We start from the raw sequence: 17,500 nt of genomic DNA on the forward strand, positions 1-17,500 counted from the left end.
AAATGTTTTTTATGTTTGTTTGTTGTTGTTTTTTTACAGGCTATTGACGCAAGGATTGTCTTTGGTTTCTTCAGTAAATCCACTGAAATTATGTGTGAGGTATACCTGGCATGTTTCAATTTCGTCACGTTACAGCTTTGCAAAACCCTGATTAAGTTAGCCATAGTTTGGAATGATATTATTATGGACGCTTTATATTCATATGTAAAGTACGTAAAGAAAAGTACTTGGATGTAAATCTTTCTTTTGGAGGATCGACTTTACAATCGCGATTGGTTTTCAGCTAAAACCACATTTACAACTTGGCCGTATTTTATCGAATATTGCACATTCCCTGAGGAGGAAGGTACACATGTGTACTTGCGAGCTTGGGTGGGTGGCTGAAGAGGTTTTGTTGACAGCGAAGGTTTCTATTTCTCAAGTTGTTTGTAGCGCGATCTAACAGCAGACGATTGTACCTTGGACAAGATTTTTGGATTAGTTTCCTACCCTGTGTTTATACTTTAATACTTCAAGTTAGTAGGGATACTCCTAAAACAGTGTACTACACAATACTAGAAGTAATGTGTTTCAGGGTGCATTTGAATATTTTATACACACATTCCGATCCAACTCACAGAGCCCATGTTAGCATTCAGTGTAGAATTAATTTTGTATTTGCTTTTAATAAGTTTCAAGCTGGAGAAAGAGTCGTGAGGAAAGAAGTAGGAAGGAGTAGAGAGTTCCTGTTAACACATTTTCCTTCCCACGCGGAAAAAAAGCGGCCTCTCCTGTGGAAGAGTGCAATGTTTACTCTGGGGTTAACATTAGTTGCAACTGAAAATCTGTACGGGCAAAACTATGTTTATATTTCAAATTTTGTAAAAGGTTTTATTATGTTACTACCTTTCTTATATGCTTATTTTTATGTTTTTGAAATTTCAAAAATATCGGTCGGTCTCACGACGATAAACGCAGAAAAAAGGAGAACGGCCATAGTTGATTTAAGCGTCAGCATCTGCTGCAATTGACCAGAGTATTACTTTTGTTTGATTGCTTTACGGCACTCAATTTAAAGCCTGTCATTTCCCTTTGATAGATTTACAAGCAAAGAATGTATGGTTCAAAATACGCTTGGGTGATTCACACCCCTGATAGCCCCGGTTGGTGGAATCGGAAATTCAAAAATCTGAACTGCACGGCGGAGGAGGTCAACAAAGCAGCAAATGGAATTGTTCACATTAACTATATGTGGCTCAGTTGCTCAAAGAGGGTCACCGTAGCTGGAATGGTAAGATGATGATAAATAGCTATATAAAAGAAGGTTATGTTGAATTTGTACAAGAGCACACGAGCTCGCGTACGGAAGGAGCACGGGTCGAGAGCACCGAATTTCAAGTTTTGGAAATAAAGCGACAGTTAGTTCTGCATCTCCCGCTTAAGATAGATGGCGGGAAAGGAACTATGTTAAAAAAGAGAGCCTTTTAATCTTCAATATATTAATTATTAATTTAGCCATCATGATAAGGCTTAGTTATCTCAACGCTACAGAGGCCCCAAAACTTCATATTTTCCGACCATTCAAGGTGGTTTTCTGATTTAAGTTACCTACTCCATTAATAGAAACGCCATACCACGTCGCAAATTTCCCTTGTGACCAAAACGAGCGAAATTATCTACTAAATTTAGAATGCGGGTACGGCCAAATGATGGCCAAACGAATTAGGACCTGGCCACGTTAACCCCAACGCCTGTATCTCATTGGTCCGCAACCAAAAGGCAGCACGAGGGATTTATCGTGCTAAAGGTGAAGATCGTGAATCGGACTTAAAATACCGCCGTGATTTATTTTTTCCGCGTAGATTTCTTTTTTCCGCATGTTCCCTACATTTTCCGTTCTAAAAAGCGATAATAATGTGAACCTATAAGCTACATCCCATTGCATATCAAGACTTCTCAGTTAATATGGACTTCTGGCATGTGAGTTACTAAGTGCATTTTCTTTTTATCAGACACCATATGAATACCAGTCAAGGTATATCCAACGAGCTCAGCAAGCCAATGTCAATGCCACTGCGTACAACGGATTTGCCTACGATGCAGCATGGCTAATTGCCCTGGCTCTCAACCGAACTGCACAGAAAATGGGGCCGCATGTTTTCCTAAATACCTTGCCCTTCGGGAACAAGACATTTTCCGACTTAGTGAAAGAAAGCCTTTTGGAAACACAGTTTATTGGAGTGACGGTGAGTGAAAGCATCTGTGGTTCTTCAGCGTGATAGATACATTGATTTCCTATAGAATTCGAAGGATTTGAATTATAATATTGCAATAGTATTTTAAAAATAGTCTTAGTGTGGAACAGCACACTCCTTTGCTCTTAAAGTTATTTTACGTCTAACCTCAAATACAATCAAGCATTTCTTTCTTTTCTAAAAATATACAAAAATTGATTTTGAAAAGGTATACTAGTGTACTGCAATGCTTGGTTGAACTTTGGCTTCTCAACAATTTACTAAAAACAACAACTCCTTAAATACTAAACCGATACGCCACTTAAACAATTTTCTTTTTTGCTTCCTAGAGCATGGTAAAACTCAATGAGAAAGGTGATCGACTTGGAGTTTTTGAAATTTCTCAACTAAAAGGTATGCTATCGTGTAATCATCATCATTATCGTCGTTGTCGATGTTAAGATCATCGAAACTAGTTTCAAGAAAAAGCTCATTCCTTAATAAATATTCCATTCAGCTTTAGTGATCTCTCAGAGATCTAGGAGAAGAATAGCCTAAATCAAGTTGATTTAGGCTATTCTTCTCCTAGTAAGACGCATGCGAAGAGCACCATGGTTAAGGAAATATGGTAACCCATCGTTGCCGAGAAATTTTGGTTTTGGTTATGACGTCATGCTACGACTGTCTTTCCGCCGTGCATTCAGCTTTTCGTGTCACACGCTGTGGGCAACACGAGAAAGAAACCCACACTTTTCACAGATTACTAGATATATTCTCGCTAAGCAAACGAAAAAACTTCCACTTACAACCAAAGCTCGCGGGATCAAATATAAACTCTTTTCATGACTTGTCCGGTATAGTCAGTCAGTAACCACAAAACCGACGCTAACTCTCATTGGCTGAAACGTCATAACGTGGTTTTAAGAACGGCAATCAACTCACTCAATGGCACGCACCCCTTCATTCACTTTAATCATGCTTACATAATTTGACACCTACACGAATAACTTATTTCTTGATCAGTGGAAAAAAACCATGAAAACAAGCTAAGTATTATTTTAAATATGTCGTGCAACGAGGGAAAAGGAAAAAGAGAGAGAGACAAAAAAGTAGGTAGGCGACGAACAAGCGACGGTCAACGTGAAAGAGAGCTACAGAGAGCACGAAAAAACAGGCGAAATATCAGTGACAACGAACGAGATCGATAGAGCAAGAAAGGGGCGAATAAAGAGACGAAATTACGTTGATAAGCAGTGCAAGAAAAAGCAAGCTCGAGCACGAGAAAACAAGCTAAAAATAAAAATAGCAAAAAGGGCAAGAACGAGTATGAGAAAATAGGCTGAATAATGGTAACGAAAAACAGCGAAAAGAGAAAGAACGAGCATGGGGACTGGTCATACGGTAAATCGGCTAGTTATAAAAGTATCTGAAAATAAAAACTTAAATGATAGAAATAGAGGATCCCTGCTCTCACGTGAAAAAGAATAAAATGTCAGTTTAGGAATAAAATATCTATTTGTGTCTTTAAAAGTATGAACAGTAAGCATCGTAAGTTTTGTAACTATCGTGTTGAATTAAATAACATTTTTTTTAAAGTATGAAAAAGTTCAACAGAACCCAAATTCTAGATGCAACTGTAATGCAAACATTTTGCTACGGAGAGAAGAATAGCCTAAATTACTAGAATATTAATAAGGCCATTGATCTATAAATGTAGCCTTTTCCTTCGGCGGGGGTATCCCGAATGAACACAACTTTATATACTTCTCCTTGCCAAGTTCTAAAGATAAAGTTCTTTGGCTGGAAGATCTGCAGGACACCTTCAACCCCCTCCTTCATTCCATACATTTCTCATTACCCAATTTCAACTTAATGGAACGCCATACTGAGAAAACACTGTCCTGTCCCGAATTTCTATTCCTGTAATTAGCAGTCACGTACTCACATCGCGCGCACGGTGAATTCATTCAACGATCTAGTACAATGTTGACTGACTGAGAAAATTAGGAAAATCAGTATAAAAATCATCAACCTTTTGCGGTAAGTTTGTTACAAAGGTACCTCACGTTAATTAGAAATATTTGAGATAAGTGCAACGCGTGACATTTTCAAACAAATTTCACTGCTTTGATAGGGACCGAGTTTGAAGCAAAGTGCAGCCATGATGTGACGAACTCTTCCCTGAAATATTATCCGGAAATGAAGTTTGAGTGGCAAGGTGAGATGACATCGAAAAAATAAGGAAAAAGATATAGTTATCAGTGCAGTAAACATTCTTTATATTCAACTCTTGAAGTACAGCTAAATAGATGCACGTTAAATTTTCAAAAACGTAGCAAAGTCCCCTTACTCATGCAACAGAGTAGTCTTTTTGTTGTATTTACTCCTCAATCGAAAATGCAAAGGGTGGTCATACAGAGGGAGTTGAGTTGCCCAAAACCGGCACCCTTTGGATGCGTGGATTTCCATTGTTAAGTTATTTTTCGATTTGCCGTTTTCACACTAGAAGACGGACAAATCGTCCTGGGTTTAGTCGCCTAATTCAAGACGACCAATTCCTTTAGTGTTGTCCCACGTAAATTCATAAAAGACGGACAATGAGTGCATGAAGATTGGCACTGAGTATGGCTTAGTTACCTTACCATTCGCGCCAGCCTTTTTTCCTCCCGCCATATTGAAAACCTCCCCTAAACCATCGCTTCAATCGCTTCCTTGGCTAGTTCCATTTCTCCTTAGTGGTTATATAATTAATTTGTCCATTTGTTTGTCTGACGCGAATTAAGGTCGGACTTGTTCATCTGGACGGACAAATCTTCTCCTTAAACGAACGAGTTTCAGACGACTACGTCCGGCTCGTCTAAAAATGGGTTCTTCTCGTTTCACATCAGACGATTTGTTCGCTTACTAGTGTACATTACGGAAGGTTCTGCTTAGGTGCATAGCTGAAGATTGAAATTAAAAGAACTTTTCCGTTTGAGACTTCATCATACTATACGCGCCAATGCCGTCCTTAGATGAGTTCCCATGACATCATTGAATTACACAAGATAAGGGGAACCTACTACCGATTCCAAATAGCCAGCTTTTGAAAAACTTTTATATTCATGCCTTTTACTCTACTTTTCCTGTATTTTTTCCTCTTTGTACTTACCGTATTTCATGTTCATGTATCTTTTACAGGAGGAAATCCACCAAAGGATCGCCAGGGCAAACGCAACGACCTCATCACGATGCCCAAGACCATGTTTATCTTTATGTGTGTCTCGGGGAGCTTGGGAATTTGCTTGGCCTTTGCACTCTTATGTTTTAATGTCAGAAACAGGAACATAAGGTATCTTGTTTAATTTATATAATAGCTGGAGCCCATAGTCAGGAGCCTACGACTCCAGTACTACAGTGTATGGAGCGTTTTCACTCACGTGACCAGCAGCCATATTGGATTACTGAAACAAAAGAACTTATTTGCATAAAAATAGAGTTCAAATCGCAGAGGATTAGTTTGGTACACCATCATGGCCGCCATTCCTTTGTTTTGGAACACCAACATGGCCGCGGAGTCTTAAGAGTAGTTTTCTTTATGTTTCTCACAAAGAGAGTTTCATGCCTGACTTAAAACCAGCTTGAAGTTAATGTACACAATAACTGTAGCTTGAATCTATTATAATTGTTATTGTCATTCTTATTTTTTAATTAAAGACTACTGGTGATTCTTTTCTCTCCTAAAGGCTTATTAAAATGTCAAGTCCGAATCTGAACAATGCCACCATTGTGGGATGTATTCTGTCTTACATTTCTGCCATTCTTTATGCATTCGATGGAAATCATGTCACAGATCAGCTTTGCAAGGTGGGTCGCTACTTGTAGCATCGTGTCCTTATACACATAGTCGTCTTGACATTCGTACTAGAAGAAGTTGATCGAATAGGGAAATCTTAGTTTCCATTTTTGCCTTATTAGCGCGAGGCTGTCGTTTTATAATCAGTTAGGCAAGAATAAAGAACCATTGACATTCAATTGCATAATGAGCTTTCTCTGAAAATTTGAACGCGATATACCAGATCCTCTATGAGCAATGATGCTTCGAAAATTCGAATTGTGCAAAGCATGTATTGAATTAATAAAGCTTTTGCCACCCAAGAATTTATCAGTTCTTAATGACGGTGCCTACTGTTGTTGTTGTTGTTGTTGTTTTAAGATTTTTACAAATATTGTTCATGAAAAATGAGTGGTTACCCCCAATTTTCTTTTTCGATTTGAATAACACTAGTAGGCACCGTCCTTAATGACTAAATAACTGGCTCGTTATCAAAGCTGAAAGGCGTAAAATTGGAGATGAACCAAGTTTAACAAATTCTAGATCTTTTACCTTTTGAAGTCAATTTGTAAGTAGGGTGGTGCATCCAGTGAGCAAACTCGAATGTAAATGAAACGAAATAGAAACAATGAAATCAGCAAAAATTCTCTTACACAGAGTGTGCAAATACATGATATGATTATTTCATCTAATATGCAGCTTCCTACATTTTTGGGGGATGAAAGAGCTTACACCAAACTAAATGGATTGTTTCGAGCCATTGTTGCCAATTAGTACCATGTGGTATTTCAATCCTCACAGCATGACAGGACGTTCGTCATGCATCTGTACCTACCATCGCAAACCAAATTGTTTTCCTTGTCCATTTTTGAAAACCTTTTTGTGACGTAAATATAACAGTCACTATTACTGCTTTCCTTTAGGCCCCTCCTGAAAATGGCGAAATATGCCGGGCCGCTGCATGGGTTTTTGTGTTCGTTTCTTCCTGGGTAAGGTTGAGAAAGGGGGTATTCGTAGCCTTTTATTGAGGTGAGGGCAAAAACAACAAACAAAGTGAATGAATCTTTTTTTCAAGAATTGTATCTTAATAATGGCTTGGATGCGATGCTTTTCCAGTAAATTAGTGCTATCGACCATCCGAAAAAGCCTCGGCTTGTGTCATCTGCTAAGGTATTCGGTTTTGGCTTGCTCATCGAGTAAATCAATTTTTCCGAGGTGGCAGATTTCAGCCAAACAACGTAATTTTCAGAAAAAGCCACAGAGTCTTTAAACCGTACCGCCCTTTTGTTGACAAAGGTGTTAATATGACCAATAGTGTACAGTTATCCTTCATTCAAAGAAATCATTTTCAGTTTTTTTTTCTTTCTTTTCTTTGTAGGCCAGGGTTTCTACTCTCTGTTTTGGATTTACGATTGCCTTTGGTCCCTTGTTTTCAAAAACATGGCGCGTTCACAAAATCACAAGAATAATGAGCGCAAAGAAGATGGTTAGACTTTTTTCCCTGCTTCTTTTCTTTTATATTTACATTTCCCTTTTTCAATGGTTTATGTTTCCTTACACGTTGGCCACGATATTTTTCCTGTTTGATCGCAAATTATAGGTGCTTTCGAGTGACCGTTCTTCCGGAATAGGAATACATGCATGGAATATAGAAGCTAGAACCCTTGGTTTTCACGGAGATTCACATTAAAATTGTCAAACACCTGCTAAAATGCTATTTTAAACATATCTTTCCTTGTTTCTTCTAAACGCCAGACATAGTCCGTTTTAAATCATCATTCCACGTATTCTTATATATCGGAATAGGGTCAATCGAACACACGCTAACTGTGGGCCATTATTAATATCTTGGGTTTCTTTTCATCGCCGAAGAAGTAAGGTATAATATAATAGAGAGATTTAGAACGGCATGCCGCTGCTCACTCAGTTCTATCATTTCTTTCTCTTTTAAGAAATAATTAAGGAGATGAAACAGGTTTCTTTGACTTTTGACAAAATGGATATCTCAGCCTGACGTTTGCCATAAAGCGATGTCAGTTTTTTATATGACAAGGAATTCTCAGGCTAAACGGATCACTCTGGCTGGTTTTTGGTCGGGATTTTACAGTACGAACCATCACTATAGTACAGTTCGTTTCCGTATTTTTCCCCTCTGCCGGGAAATTCAAGTTGGCCCTCGGTCGTTTTTGTACCGGGACCTCTCTGGGCTCGGTACGTACTGCCACGACCTCAGGCCGGTAGCGAGCTTAAGCAATGACAACGGCGACGGCAACGAGAAAGTCATCTTAAAATATATATTCCCGTAATTTTAATCGCTTGGTGACTATTTCAACAAGGGTGTGGTAGTGCCTCAAAAATGACACTGGTCGGAACGGCACTTAATTTAGGGGAGAAAATGAACATTTATCCTCAAGTGCTGACGTTCTTCATAAAACCTCAAATTTGGCTATTTCACGTCGCTGTTTTGATGACGATGTCAAAGAAAGAAGGGCGTGCAAAGCTATTCTTTTTGCACACTAAATTTCTGATGTTCTTGTTCTCGTCGCCGTTGTCATTGCATGAGGCCCCAAGTATTCCCCACTACGGCCCTCGCACTCGGTTAATAAGAGATTATTATTATATACTCAACAGAATATCGCGTTTCTGATTGGTTAATGACGAATGCATAAATAGGTTATAGAGTGCAATATGGAAGTTGCTATGGAAACACAGCAATTGAGTAATTTTGTTGAATGATATAATAAATTAAAGATCGTATGAACTTGCTGGTGCATTTCGTGATTTATGGTCACTCGTCATGTTTTGAAAGTTCTCAAATTGGACTCGCCTACGGCTCGTGCAATTTTAGAACTTTCAACACTTCACCCTTGCCCATAAATCACGAAATGCATATGATTTCCTACACTAATAACGCGTGCGCTGAGAGGAAGATGGTCAGGTGACCGGAGTTTTGATCGATATTAGCTCATTTTGCATTTAATAAAGAACAGTGAAAACCCCGTATAAATTGACAGCTTACTAAAATAGAAATACCCTTGAGTAAAATTGGCAACGACAGGAGATTTGTGAACGACAAATATTATAATGGCTTTTTCAATGAGCAATTTATTATTCTAAACTGCCCGTCTTGTCTTGACTAAGGCCATCAGAGATGTACACCTTTTTGGAGTTGTTGGTGTCCTACTCGCCATGGATATGGTAATCCTCTTGACCTGGAATTTTCTGGATCCTCTAAAAAGGAAAACCACCTTTCTTGCCAGCTATGTAAGTATCATTTTAGAGTGTTCTTTAAAAGCACCCAGTTTCAGCGATCATGAGATTGGGGAAAATTACCAGATTTTTTTTCTAGCAAACAGTTCAGTATTCGTTGGTTCAATCCTACGCTTTGTTTGACCGAGCAGCCATTTTAAAGTTTTCAAGCTAAAAGTTGAAAGAATCACCTTTATCTTGGTGGCTATTCGCCATAATTTTGACTTCAGAGACTGTCGAAGCTAATATCGTGATTTCGATTGCTATGTTTAGTCATTGCCGGGAATACGTTTGCGCTACTTTTTCAACCAATAACATACAACTCCATAAGCAATGGTGGCTTGCACGTGTTTATTTTTGGGCGACCTCGAATTGTGATTGGCTTATCGCGACATGCAGATGCGTCTGTTGAAGCTGTCTAGAGTAATTACTTTGAAGTGAAAGTCAGGAAATTCATTGCAGTTAAATAAGAAGAAAACCAGGCTTGAAAGGGACCCAAACCCATGACTATTCGATTGCGGTAAATTTGCTCTACTGGCTGAGCTATCAAATCATCTCCAAGCCGAAACTTTTCAACTTCAGCTTCTGTCCTGTAAGGGGTGAATGAAATTATTTCAGAGTGATATGTAGTATAACATCATTTATGTCAACTGCGGAATCGAAATGATATGTAAGTTAGACACAAAAATCTGTAATTACTTTCGTTAAAGTTTTACAACATGCTAACGAAAACTGCTCTATCCTACGTACAAATCGCTTAATAATTGTATATACTAACATACCAAGCACATCTATACAAGGAAATTTATAAATTCGCCAGACAATCGATTGTAAAGGGACACTTTGTGTTGGATGTCAAAATTAAGCGTGCATCTAACTAGGTCCAGTTCAGGGGCCCGTTTCTCGAAAATCCCGAAAACTTTTCGGGCCCGAAAAGCCACTTGTGAAAGTGCCAACCGCTTGTTTTGGAAGCTGATCATTTAACGTGTTTTCAAAAAGAAAATAACTGTGAAGTTTGACGACCTAAATCCTCTCCGTTCTTGAGATACAAAGGGAATTGTGACACCCGAAAATGGCCGGTTAAGTTTCGGGACTTCCGAAAAACGGGCCTCAGGACATAATGTGCGTGCGGGTAATAGAACTCAATATAGGTACGCTAAACCATGAATCATTTGTTTTAATTGTCTGTTACACATATTTGCAGTATGATGAAAAAGATGACAACATGCTATATTTGCCGTACGTGTACACTTGCGAGGTCAACAATATGATGATCTGGCTGGGCATTTTGTATCCATACAAAGGCATTTTGTTACTGTTTGGACTATTCTTGGCTTGGGAGACGAGAAATGTCAAGATACCTGCCCTGAATGATTCTCACCATATCGGTATGTCTGCTTGGATTTTTCTCGGAATTGAATAACAATTTGTTTTATTTACCGCAAAAAGTCTTTCCTTCAGACAACAATTACGTCGTCGCAAAAGCGCATGCATAATGCTTTTAATGTACTAGGGATCCATTTAAAGTAAAATGGAGATTACAACATTCTGTCTGCGTCGAGTCCTTAAACCCAGATATAATAGAAACTTTAGAATGGTGAATATTTCGGAAGCAAAAATGTCACTTAAAAATTTGCCTTTGCGCCGCCTGTTAAAAGCGTCTGTTTAGAAGATGTGGGCATTAACCTTGGCAAGCGTATTTGCCTTAAGGGGGTTTGCGAACAGTGGCCGTTACGCCAGCTGGCAACGCTCCATTACAAGAATATCCTTGCAATCGATTGGATGAGGAAAACGGTAATCGTACTGCAAGTTCGGCAAGGATTTCAGTGCGTTTGTTTTTGTTTGTTTGTTTGTTTATTTTTTCTGCAAGAATACAACTTGAAAAATTAGGTGAAGAATCTGTCGCTATGTAACCGCAGTGCATGCTCAACACAGTGAGTTTCGAGCCATGGCAGAGGCTTCTTTTTCCGTACTCGTCAGCCAAGTGAACGCAGAATAAAAAAGAGACTTGTGCTAGCAGGGAATAGGCAATTTTCGCGGTAGCGTCATTTGACTACAACTGCCAGAATTCAGTTTGTTTTTCTTTTATTCGTATTTCGTATTCTTAGTGGGGTAAAAATAACGATAGCTCAAATTAGCATGAGACAAGCAAAACCTGTAGGCTTCTGCTACTTGTAGTCAAATGGCGTCATCATGCGAATGTCCTATTTGTCTGAAAGTCATGTTGATAAATAATAATGTCTACCCATATCTGTATTTTTATTGGTAGGCGTTGCCGTTTACAACGTTGTTATAGTTTGCATCGTTGGGACACCCGTGGTTTTGTTTGTTCAACCCTACCAATTTGAGACAGCGTTCATGGTCACAGCCATCTGTATATTCTTCTGCACGACGTCCACAATGTGTATCGTCTTTATACCAAAGGTAACACGGCTTCGGCATTTTTCATTACAATTTTCTCCTGTCAACGTACGTATGACGTATCATTCGGAGGTCGACCGTTGAAAGAGATACCATGGCGCAGAATGGCCGGACATCATTAATATTCATATGACTAATCATCGCATTAGCATAGAAGTGACGCGCTGAAGCGCGAAATTTGAAAGCGACAAACTACATAATTAAAAGAAATGGCGCCAGAAATGGGCAAACGCCCAAATTTAATTTTCATTCTAAAAGCATCTCGGTTGTAAAAGTCCTAACTTTTGAAGACCAGATTACCCTTATTTTATCGAGACGCTCGGGAGATGGACACGACTTGTAAAAACTATTGGAAATTTGAGTTAAAATGCGAGCGATTTTTCAGCCATTTTATATGAGAATTCAAAAATGTTTTTTTTCCATTTAAAATTTCTTGTTTGTGGACCAACTTTTTTATGAACTTGTAGCATGCAATAGTTTCTTTAAAGAGTAAATCCAGACATTAACTTAAAATGTCAAATATAGCGGCAAAGGATTTACTTGGAAATTTGCGCTCTTTTATTTCGTATCACATAATGAGCAGATAATGAGCCATTTTGCTCATGAATATGTATAAATGCAGGCACACTGGGTTCATGAATCTTGCTTTAGCTCCGCCTCCACTGTTCCCTCGGATTTTCCATAAAGGTTGACAATTTAATGTACTTTTCAGTCTACCGGATTTTGTTACGACCTTTGGCGAACATTTACGATTGAAGCCGACATCCAAAGTCGTAAGTTATCACCAGAGTGAGGATTTGGCACCAGACCAGTGTTGTTCTCACACAGGAGATAGTGTTTGCAGTAATCTTTCAAATTCTGCTCAGCGGAAATAGCAAAATGCTGACGTACTCGCTGTTTTCCTAGAAAATGAAGTCTAGGACCCCAACTATCAAAATTCCTGATTTACAGACGCATTTCAAGGCTACTGAAACTTTCCAATATACGACCTTCTCATCTCGCCGCACTGTAGCTCTTAAAAGAACTTTAACAAAGGAGAAGCACTGCGTCTTTCGAGAACTCAGTCAAAGAAAGTTATTAGAAAAACCACACTTTGAACCAAAGGCTCTGTGAAAGCGGCTATCCTATAAGAGTCGTACCCTATCGTTGACCCTCCATGGGCATCAGCTCTTAGTTTATGTAATATTTGACTATTATTCTACGAGGACGTGCTGGATATGAAGTGATAGATAACCAACGAGGTGCGTACGTAGCGCCGAGTTCGTTATAATCATTTCATATCCAGCATGCCCGAGTGGAATAATTGTTTTAGTAAAAACTTCAGGATCAACAACTCTTCCATGTTGATCTTATTTATCTGCCTCGGTCAATTCTGGTCCATAACGGATTTTGTCAGCCATTGTTTTCTCAAAACTGCAAAATTGTTTTCAGTTTGCTGACGCGTTCCTTAACCACATTAGGTACCGCAGGTATAGATCGTTTTCACTGTCACCCAACAAATTAATAAAATCGAAACCGTTCAAAGAAGTAAGCCAAAAACTTGAAGGAGACAAATTTATAAATCACCTCACCAACTCTCAGATATGTGCGGTCCATCTTTTCTGAGTTATTTGTCAAAGAGTTCCACGCAAGAATTTTGTATGGAGCCGCCATGTTGGTGCACCACCGTTGTGCCCCAATATGGCGGCCAGCTCCAGAAATCCACACGAACATCTAGGATTTTAGCGATGAAAGCGCTCACTTTTCGCTTGTGAGATAAAATACACGTGTATGAACACATCTTCTTATGTACTTGAAACGCTCAGACTGTTGAGATTCATAGGCATAGACATTTTTTCAACCAAATAACTTTGTATCAAGGTGACAATTCGGAAATTCAAAAAGCAGTATTGTCGAAACGAAAGACGTCATCTTCAACCTCCGCAAGATAAAAATTCATAACACCTTGTGGTTTTGATTTTATGAGTATTGTGCTCCGCTATAAATAACCAACTAGCTAAATAAATAAACAAATAAAGTTTCAATTTCATAAATCTATCCTGCATGCATGGCCGTGTAAGAAATTCAGACTTTCTGTGGTTGCCGACAATATCTTTAAACAAAAGGGTTTTTTTTTCCTGCAAATAAATAAATTTTAGTAAAAGATTAATTTCGAGGCAATGAAAGGCTTACAACAGAACAACAGAAATAAACACATAATGTACTAAGTACCTTAATTTCAAAACACTAGTCCCATAAATTGTTTTTTACCCTGAGCCAGACTGTAATTCGAAAGTTTATTCGTAAAACCGGTACCAGGAGTGAATTAGGTAATAATGTTTCTCTGTCAATTTGGACTTAATTTTAGATTACGATGCACACACGCGTGACTGCTTCTGCTATGTTTCTTCAGGGACATGACATCTGATTTCCGCGGGAACGTGTATTCTAAAATTAAACTCATTTGTGACTGTGCTGGGGAGCCCAATACCCATGTGTAATTCACGCGCGGTAAAACCCAGTTTGAGGTTATAGAGGCTGGATATCCACTCGAAGGAAAAAATGTTGGACCCAGCCATTCTCGTGTGGCAAGTCCTTTATATGATCAGTTACCTGCGGTGCTTTCAAGTAGTCTCCCCATTTCCACCTCCTCTACTAGCTAATATGAATGAGTGCTAAATTAAGCATGTCTGGTATTGGATAACTTCCCGTTTCTACCAATCTACAGTGTGGCAGCGATCACACGCCTTTCACTCACGCATTTTGACTGGCTAATTTTAGAGATCACCCTAAAAAGCTTTAGATCAAGGCGCGGTAAAAAGGCAATCATTTATTCAAAATCCATTACCTGCTGATAGCTTTAGTAAATAAAGAATAAATGCTATACCGAGTGATTGCATTGTGACTAAACTTGATAGACAACAAATGCAAGGAAACGATGTTATGTGCTTGTAATATTTCGATATAAATCTATATCATCTTCGGACTAAGGCGGGATACAAGTAGCAGAATTTAAATACCGCGAGATTGTGCAACAGTATAATCACGTGAAAGTGAAAAACAAAGAAACGAAACTGTCAGGAGAATAGGCGGAGTTCTCTACTGGCTTTTAAGCCATTGTTCAGAAATGGTGTTAGACGCTTAATATGGTAAGCTTCTTTATATAGTAATAGATTCCAGTTATCATCGCGATCTATTATGTTAGTGTTATCACGCACGGTTTGGGCGAAGGAGGAGGGAGAGGGCAAACGATGGCCGAAGTACGTCTGCATTCGCAGGCTATAGAAGACTAAGGCAACACTTTCTCCTCCGTTGTTTAAAGGTCTCGAGTGCTGGTCCGGCTGGCCCGTGACCTCCTGCACCGTAATCCCGATGTTCAACCAACTGGGTGCGGGCTTGGAAAAGAACGAAGCCGATGATGTTGCAGGTTTGAACCTCTACCTGCTACCTCATCCCTTTTAAATTTCCTTTCCAGAATTGCCAAGCAACTAAGACGTGACATGCATTTCTACTGGCCATTGGCTTTGCATTTAAATCAGGAATAAAAAATACCATGATTTTTATTTTTATTTTGACTGACTGAAACACTTGTTCTTCTACAGATTGCAGCTCTTAGGAAGTGTGACAGTAAGGATCCCAAAATCGGCACTCGCACCTTTGCTTCGTTAGAACACTACTCGGCGGCTGACCTTGCAAATTACAACGCATCTACTTTCGATAAAGAGAGGGAAATGAAACAGCTGGAAGCCTTGTTAAAAGTGGTAAGCAATAACGAAAACATTAGGGACCTTTAGATCGGAAGACGTCTACGAGGAAGAGTTTTTCGTACTGAGCATGCGCATAAGAATTGGAGGCCGACACTTTTCAAGGTGCACGTGCTCAGAACAGAAAACTCGTACTCGTAGTCCTCCTCGATCCTCCGATCTAAAGGTCCCCATTATTACCTGACTACGCGTTCGAGTAGTAATTAAGAGTTTTCCACTTCCTTGGCTGTTGTGCCTGAAGCTCTTACATATAAGAACAGGGAAGCTTAAAGATCAAAAAATCAACATTAATGTTCCCAGCTTAAGGCCCGGGAAAACGGTCTCAACATTTACTTCAACATCCGTTTGATTTTCTTTAAGCGTGTTGACTGCTGGGGTGGCCAAACAGTTTAAAAACATATCTTCAATAGTTGATTCAACAAAGCTTCACCACAGGCCTGGCATTCAGTCCCAGGCTGCAGCCGCGGTTGTTACTATGGACACGAACTTGTTTCTATGGATACGGACATGGATACGTCATCGAGAGACCGATTAACGCGCACGCGCATTCCCAACAATGCAAAAGCAAAAGGCTTTAACTTTATTCAACATTCGCGAAAACAAAAGAAATGTTAAATCGTTGTTGAAGCAAAGTTTAAAGATTTTTAAACTCATTCAACTTCAACTAAACATGTTGAAACAAATGTTGCAGCCTTTTGCCCCGGAGCCTTTTGTTCCATTTGGTCATGGTGTTTTAGGCCGGTAATATTAACAGATTTTTCTTTTCTCGACACAGCTTCAAATGGAAAAAGAGAAAATAATAGAAAATGATAGTGCTTACGCTACGAAACTTTGAAAAGGTTTCTCGACAAGACCACACTTCTCTGGGACAAATGGTTTCCATGAATCAATATGGATTAATTTGAGCGGACAAGAAGCAAGTTTAGCACACTTTGGCAGTGGACGCTGCGTGAAATGATTGCTTATGCTTATGAATTTATTTATTTCTCCTTTCTCCTTTTGCCAATCGAACAAGTCTTTTTGCATCAGTTTTCTGTCGCCCTAAGTTCCCAGTGGTTATATAGAATGCGGCCAAATCTCACTCTCCTCGAAGCTCTTTTCTCCTACGGGAACTCTTCAGTGCTGCACAGACTATTTATAGGACGGGCAACCTTTTTTTAGCCAGGCAGTCTTTCTTATACGTATCCTGTTCCTATCACCTGTAGTGTAACCCAGAATCAATGTTAACAACGTTTGTACTTCTGCGAATGGGATAGAGTGCAAGCTTTACGATTCAAAGGAGAAAACGGAATCTTCAGAGCTCTTTGGTTGTACGGTTACTTTCGCTTCACTTCTCTTCACTGTATTTTGACAAAATTTCAATACAGTCGAACCTCCACTGAGGGACACTTCCTGTAAAGGGACACTTCCCGAATGCGCACACCAAACCGCGGCCCCGGCAATTTTACTATATATTTAACCTCCCGTAAGCGGACACCGGCACCTATTTGGGGTCCACAGGGTCTAAAAAAATTTCCTCTCGTAAGCAGGCAGTAAACAATACCAAGAACATTTGTAACGAAATGGGTTTAATTTTAATGGTTTAATCACGCAATGTCCTACACAAAGCATAGTTATTCTGATTACAATTGTTTTTTTTTTTATTTTTTATTACAGTACATCAAAGTTTCCCTTTCTAACTTTTCTTCAAACCAGTCGCACGAAAGTTTGTCTCCTTGAAATTTAAACTCCCAAGGCAATTTCATCCCATATCCTGCTCCTTTTGTTATCCGCTTTCTCGTAATAAGAACTGTTGCTGAGTTAAACGCACGCTTCAGGAACTTCGTCACCCAATCTCAAAAATATTCTAATGAACAAATGGCATCTTATACAAAACCAGCCCTTACTTAGAGAAATCTTTAAAAACCCTCCCCGAATTTCATATAGAAAAGGGAAATCTTTGAATGATGTACTTGTTAGAACAAAGCTCTAATGTCTTTGAATGTCCTATCTTGACCAATAAGAGTCGTGTTTGGCCTGACTACACCTTGAAACACAATGGACCTTTTTCGATATACTAA

At 39.1% G+C, this 17,500-nt stretch overlaps 1 protein-coding gene across 3 annotated transcripts in view; it reads left to right on the top strand.

Annotated features, from left to right (window-relative positions):
* Positions 1–17,500, top strand: part of LOC138052398 (gamma-aminobutyric acid type B receptor subunit 2-like) — a 45,564-nt gene that overhangs the window by 27,881 nt on the left and 183 nt on the right. For all 3 annotated transcript variants that reach the window (XM_068898885.1, XM_068898886.1, XM_068898887.1), the window contains 13 exons: positions 40–99; positions 1,079–1,270; positions 1,992–2,225; positions 2,564–2,627; positions 4,348–4,431; positions 5,394–5,544; positions 5,939–6,059; positions 7,406–7,513; positions 9,169–9,291; positions 10,481–10,664; positions 11,546–11,700; positions 15,279–15,437; positions 16,216–17,500. The exon at positions 16,216–17,500 is cut by the window's right edge and continues 183 nt beyond it. In XM_068898885.1, coding sequence (XP_068754986.1) covers positions 40–99; positions 1,079–1,270; positions 1,992–2,225; positions 2,564–2,627; positions 4,348–4,431; positions 5,394–5,544; positions 5,939–6,059; positions 7,406–7,513; positions 9,169–9,291; positions 10,481–10,664; positions 11,546–11,700; positions 15,279–15,437; positions 16,216–16,275 — 1,695 coding nt within the window. In that variant the 3' untranslated portion in view covers positions 16,276–17,500. The remainder of the gene's footprint in view (positions 1–39; positions 100–1,078; positions 1,271–1,991; positions 2,226–2,563; positions 2,628–4,347; positions 4,432–5,393; positions 5,545–5,938; positions 6,060–7,405; positions 7,514–9,168; positions 9,292–10,480; positions 10,665–11,545; positions 11,701–15,278; positions 15,438–16,215) is intronic.

Source organism: Montipora capricornis, chromosome 6, assembly GCF_036669925.1.
Source record: "Montipora capricornis isolate CH-2021 chromosome 6, ASM3666992v2, whole genome shotgun sequence".
Classification (NCBI taxonomy): Eukaryota; Metazoa; Cnidaria; class Anthozoa; order Scleractinia; family Acroporidae; genus Montipora; species Montipora capricornis.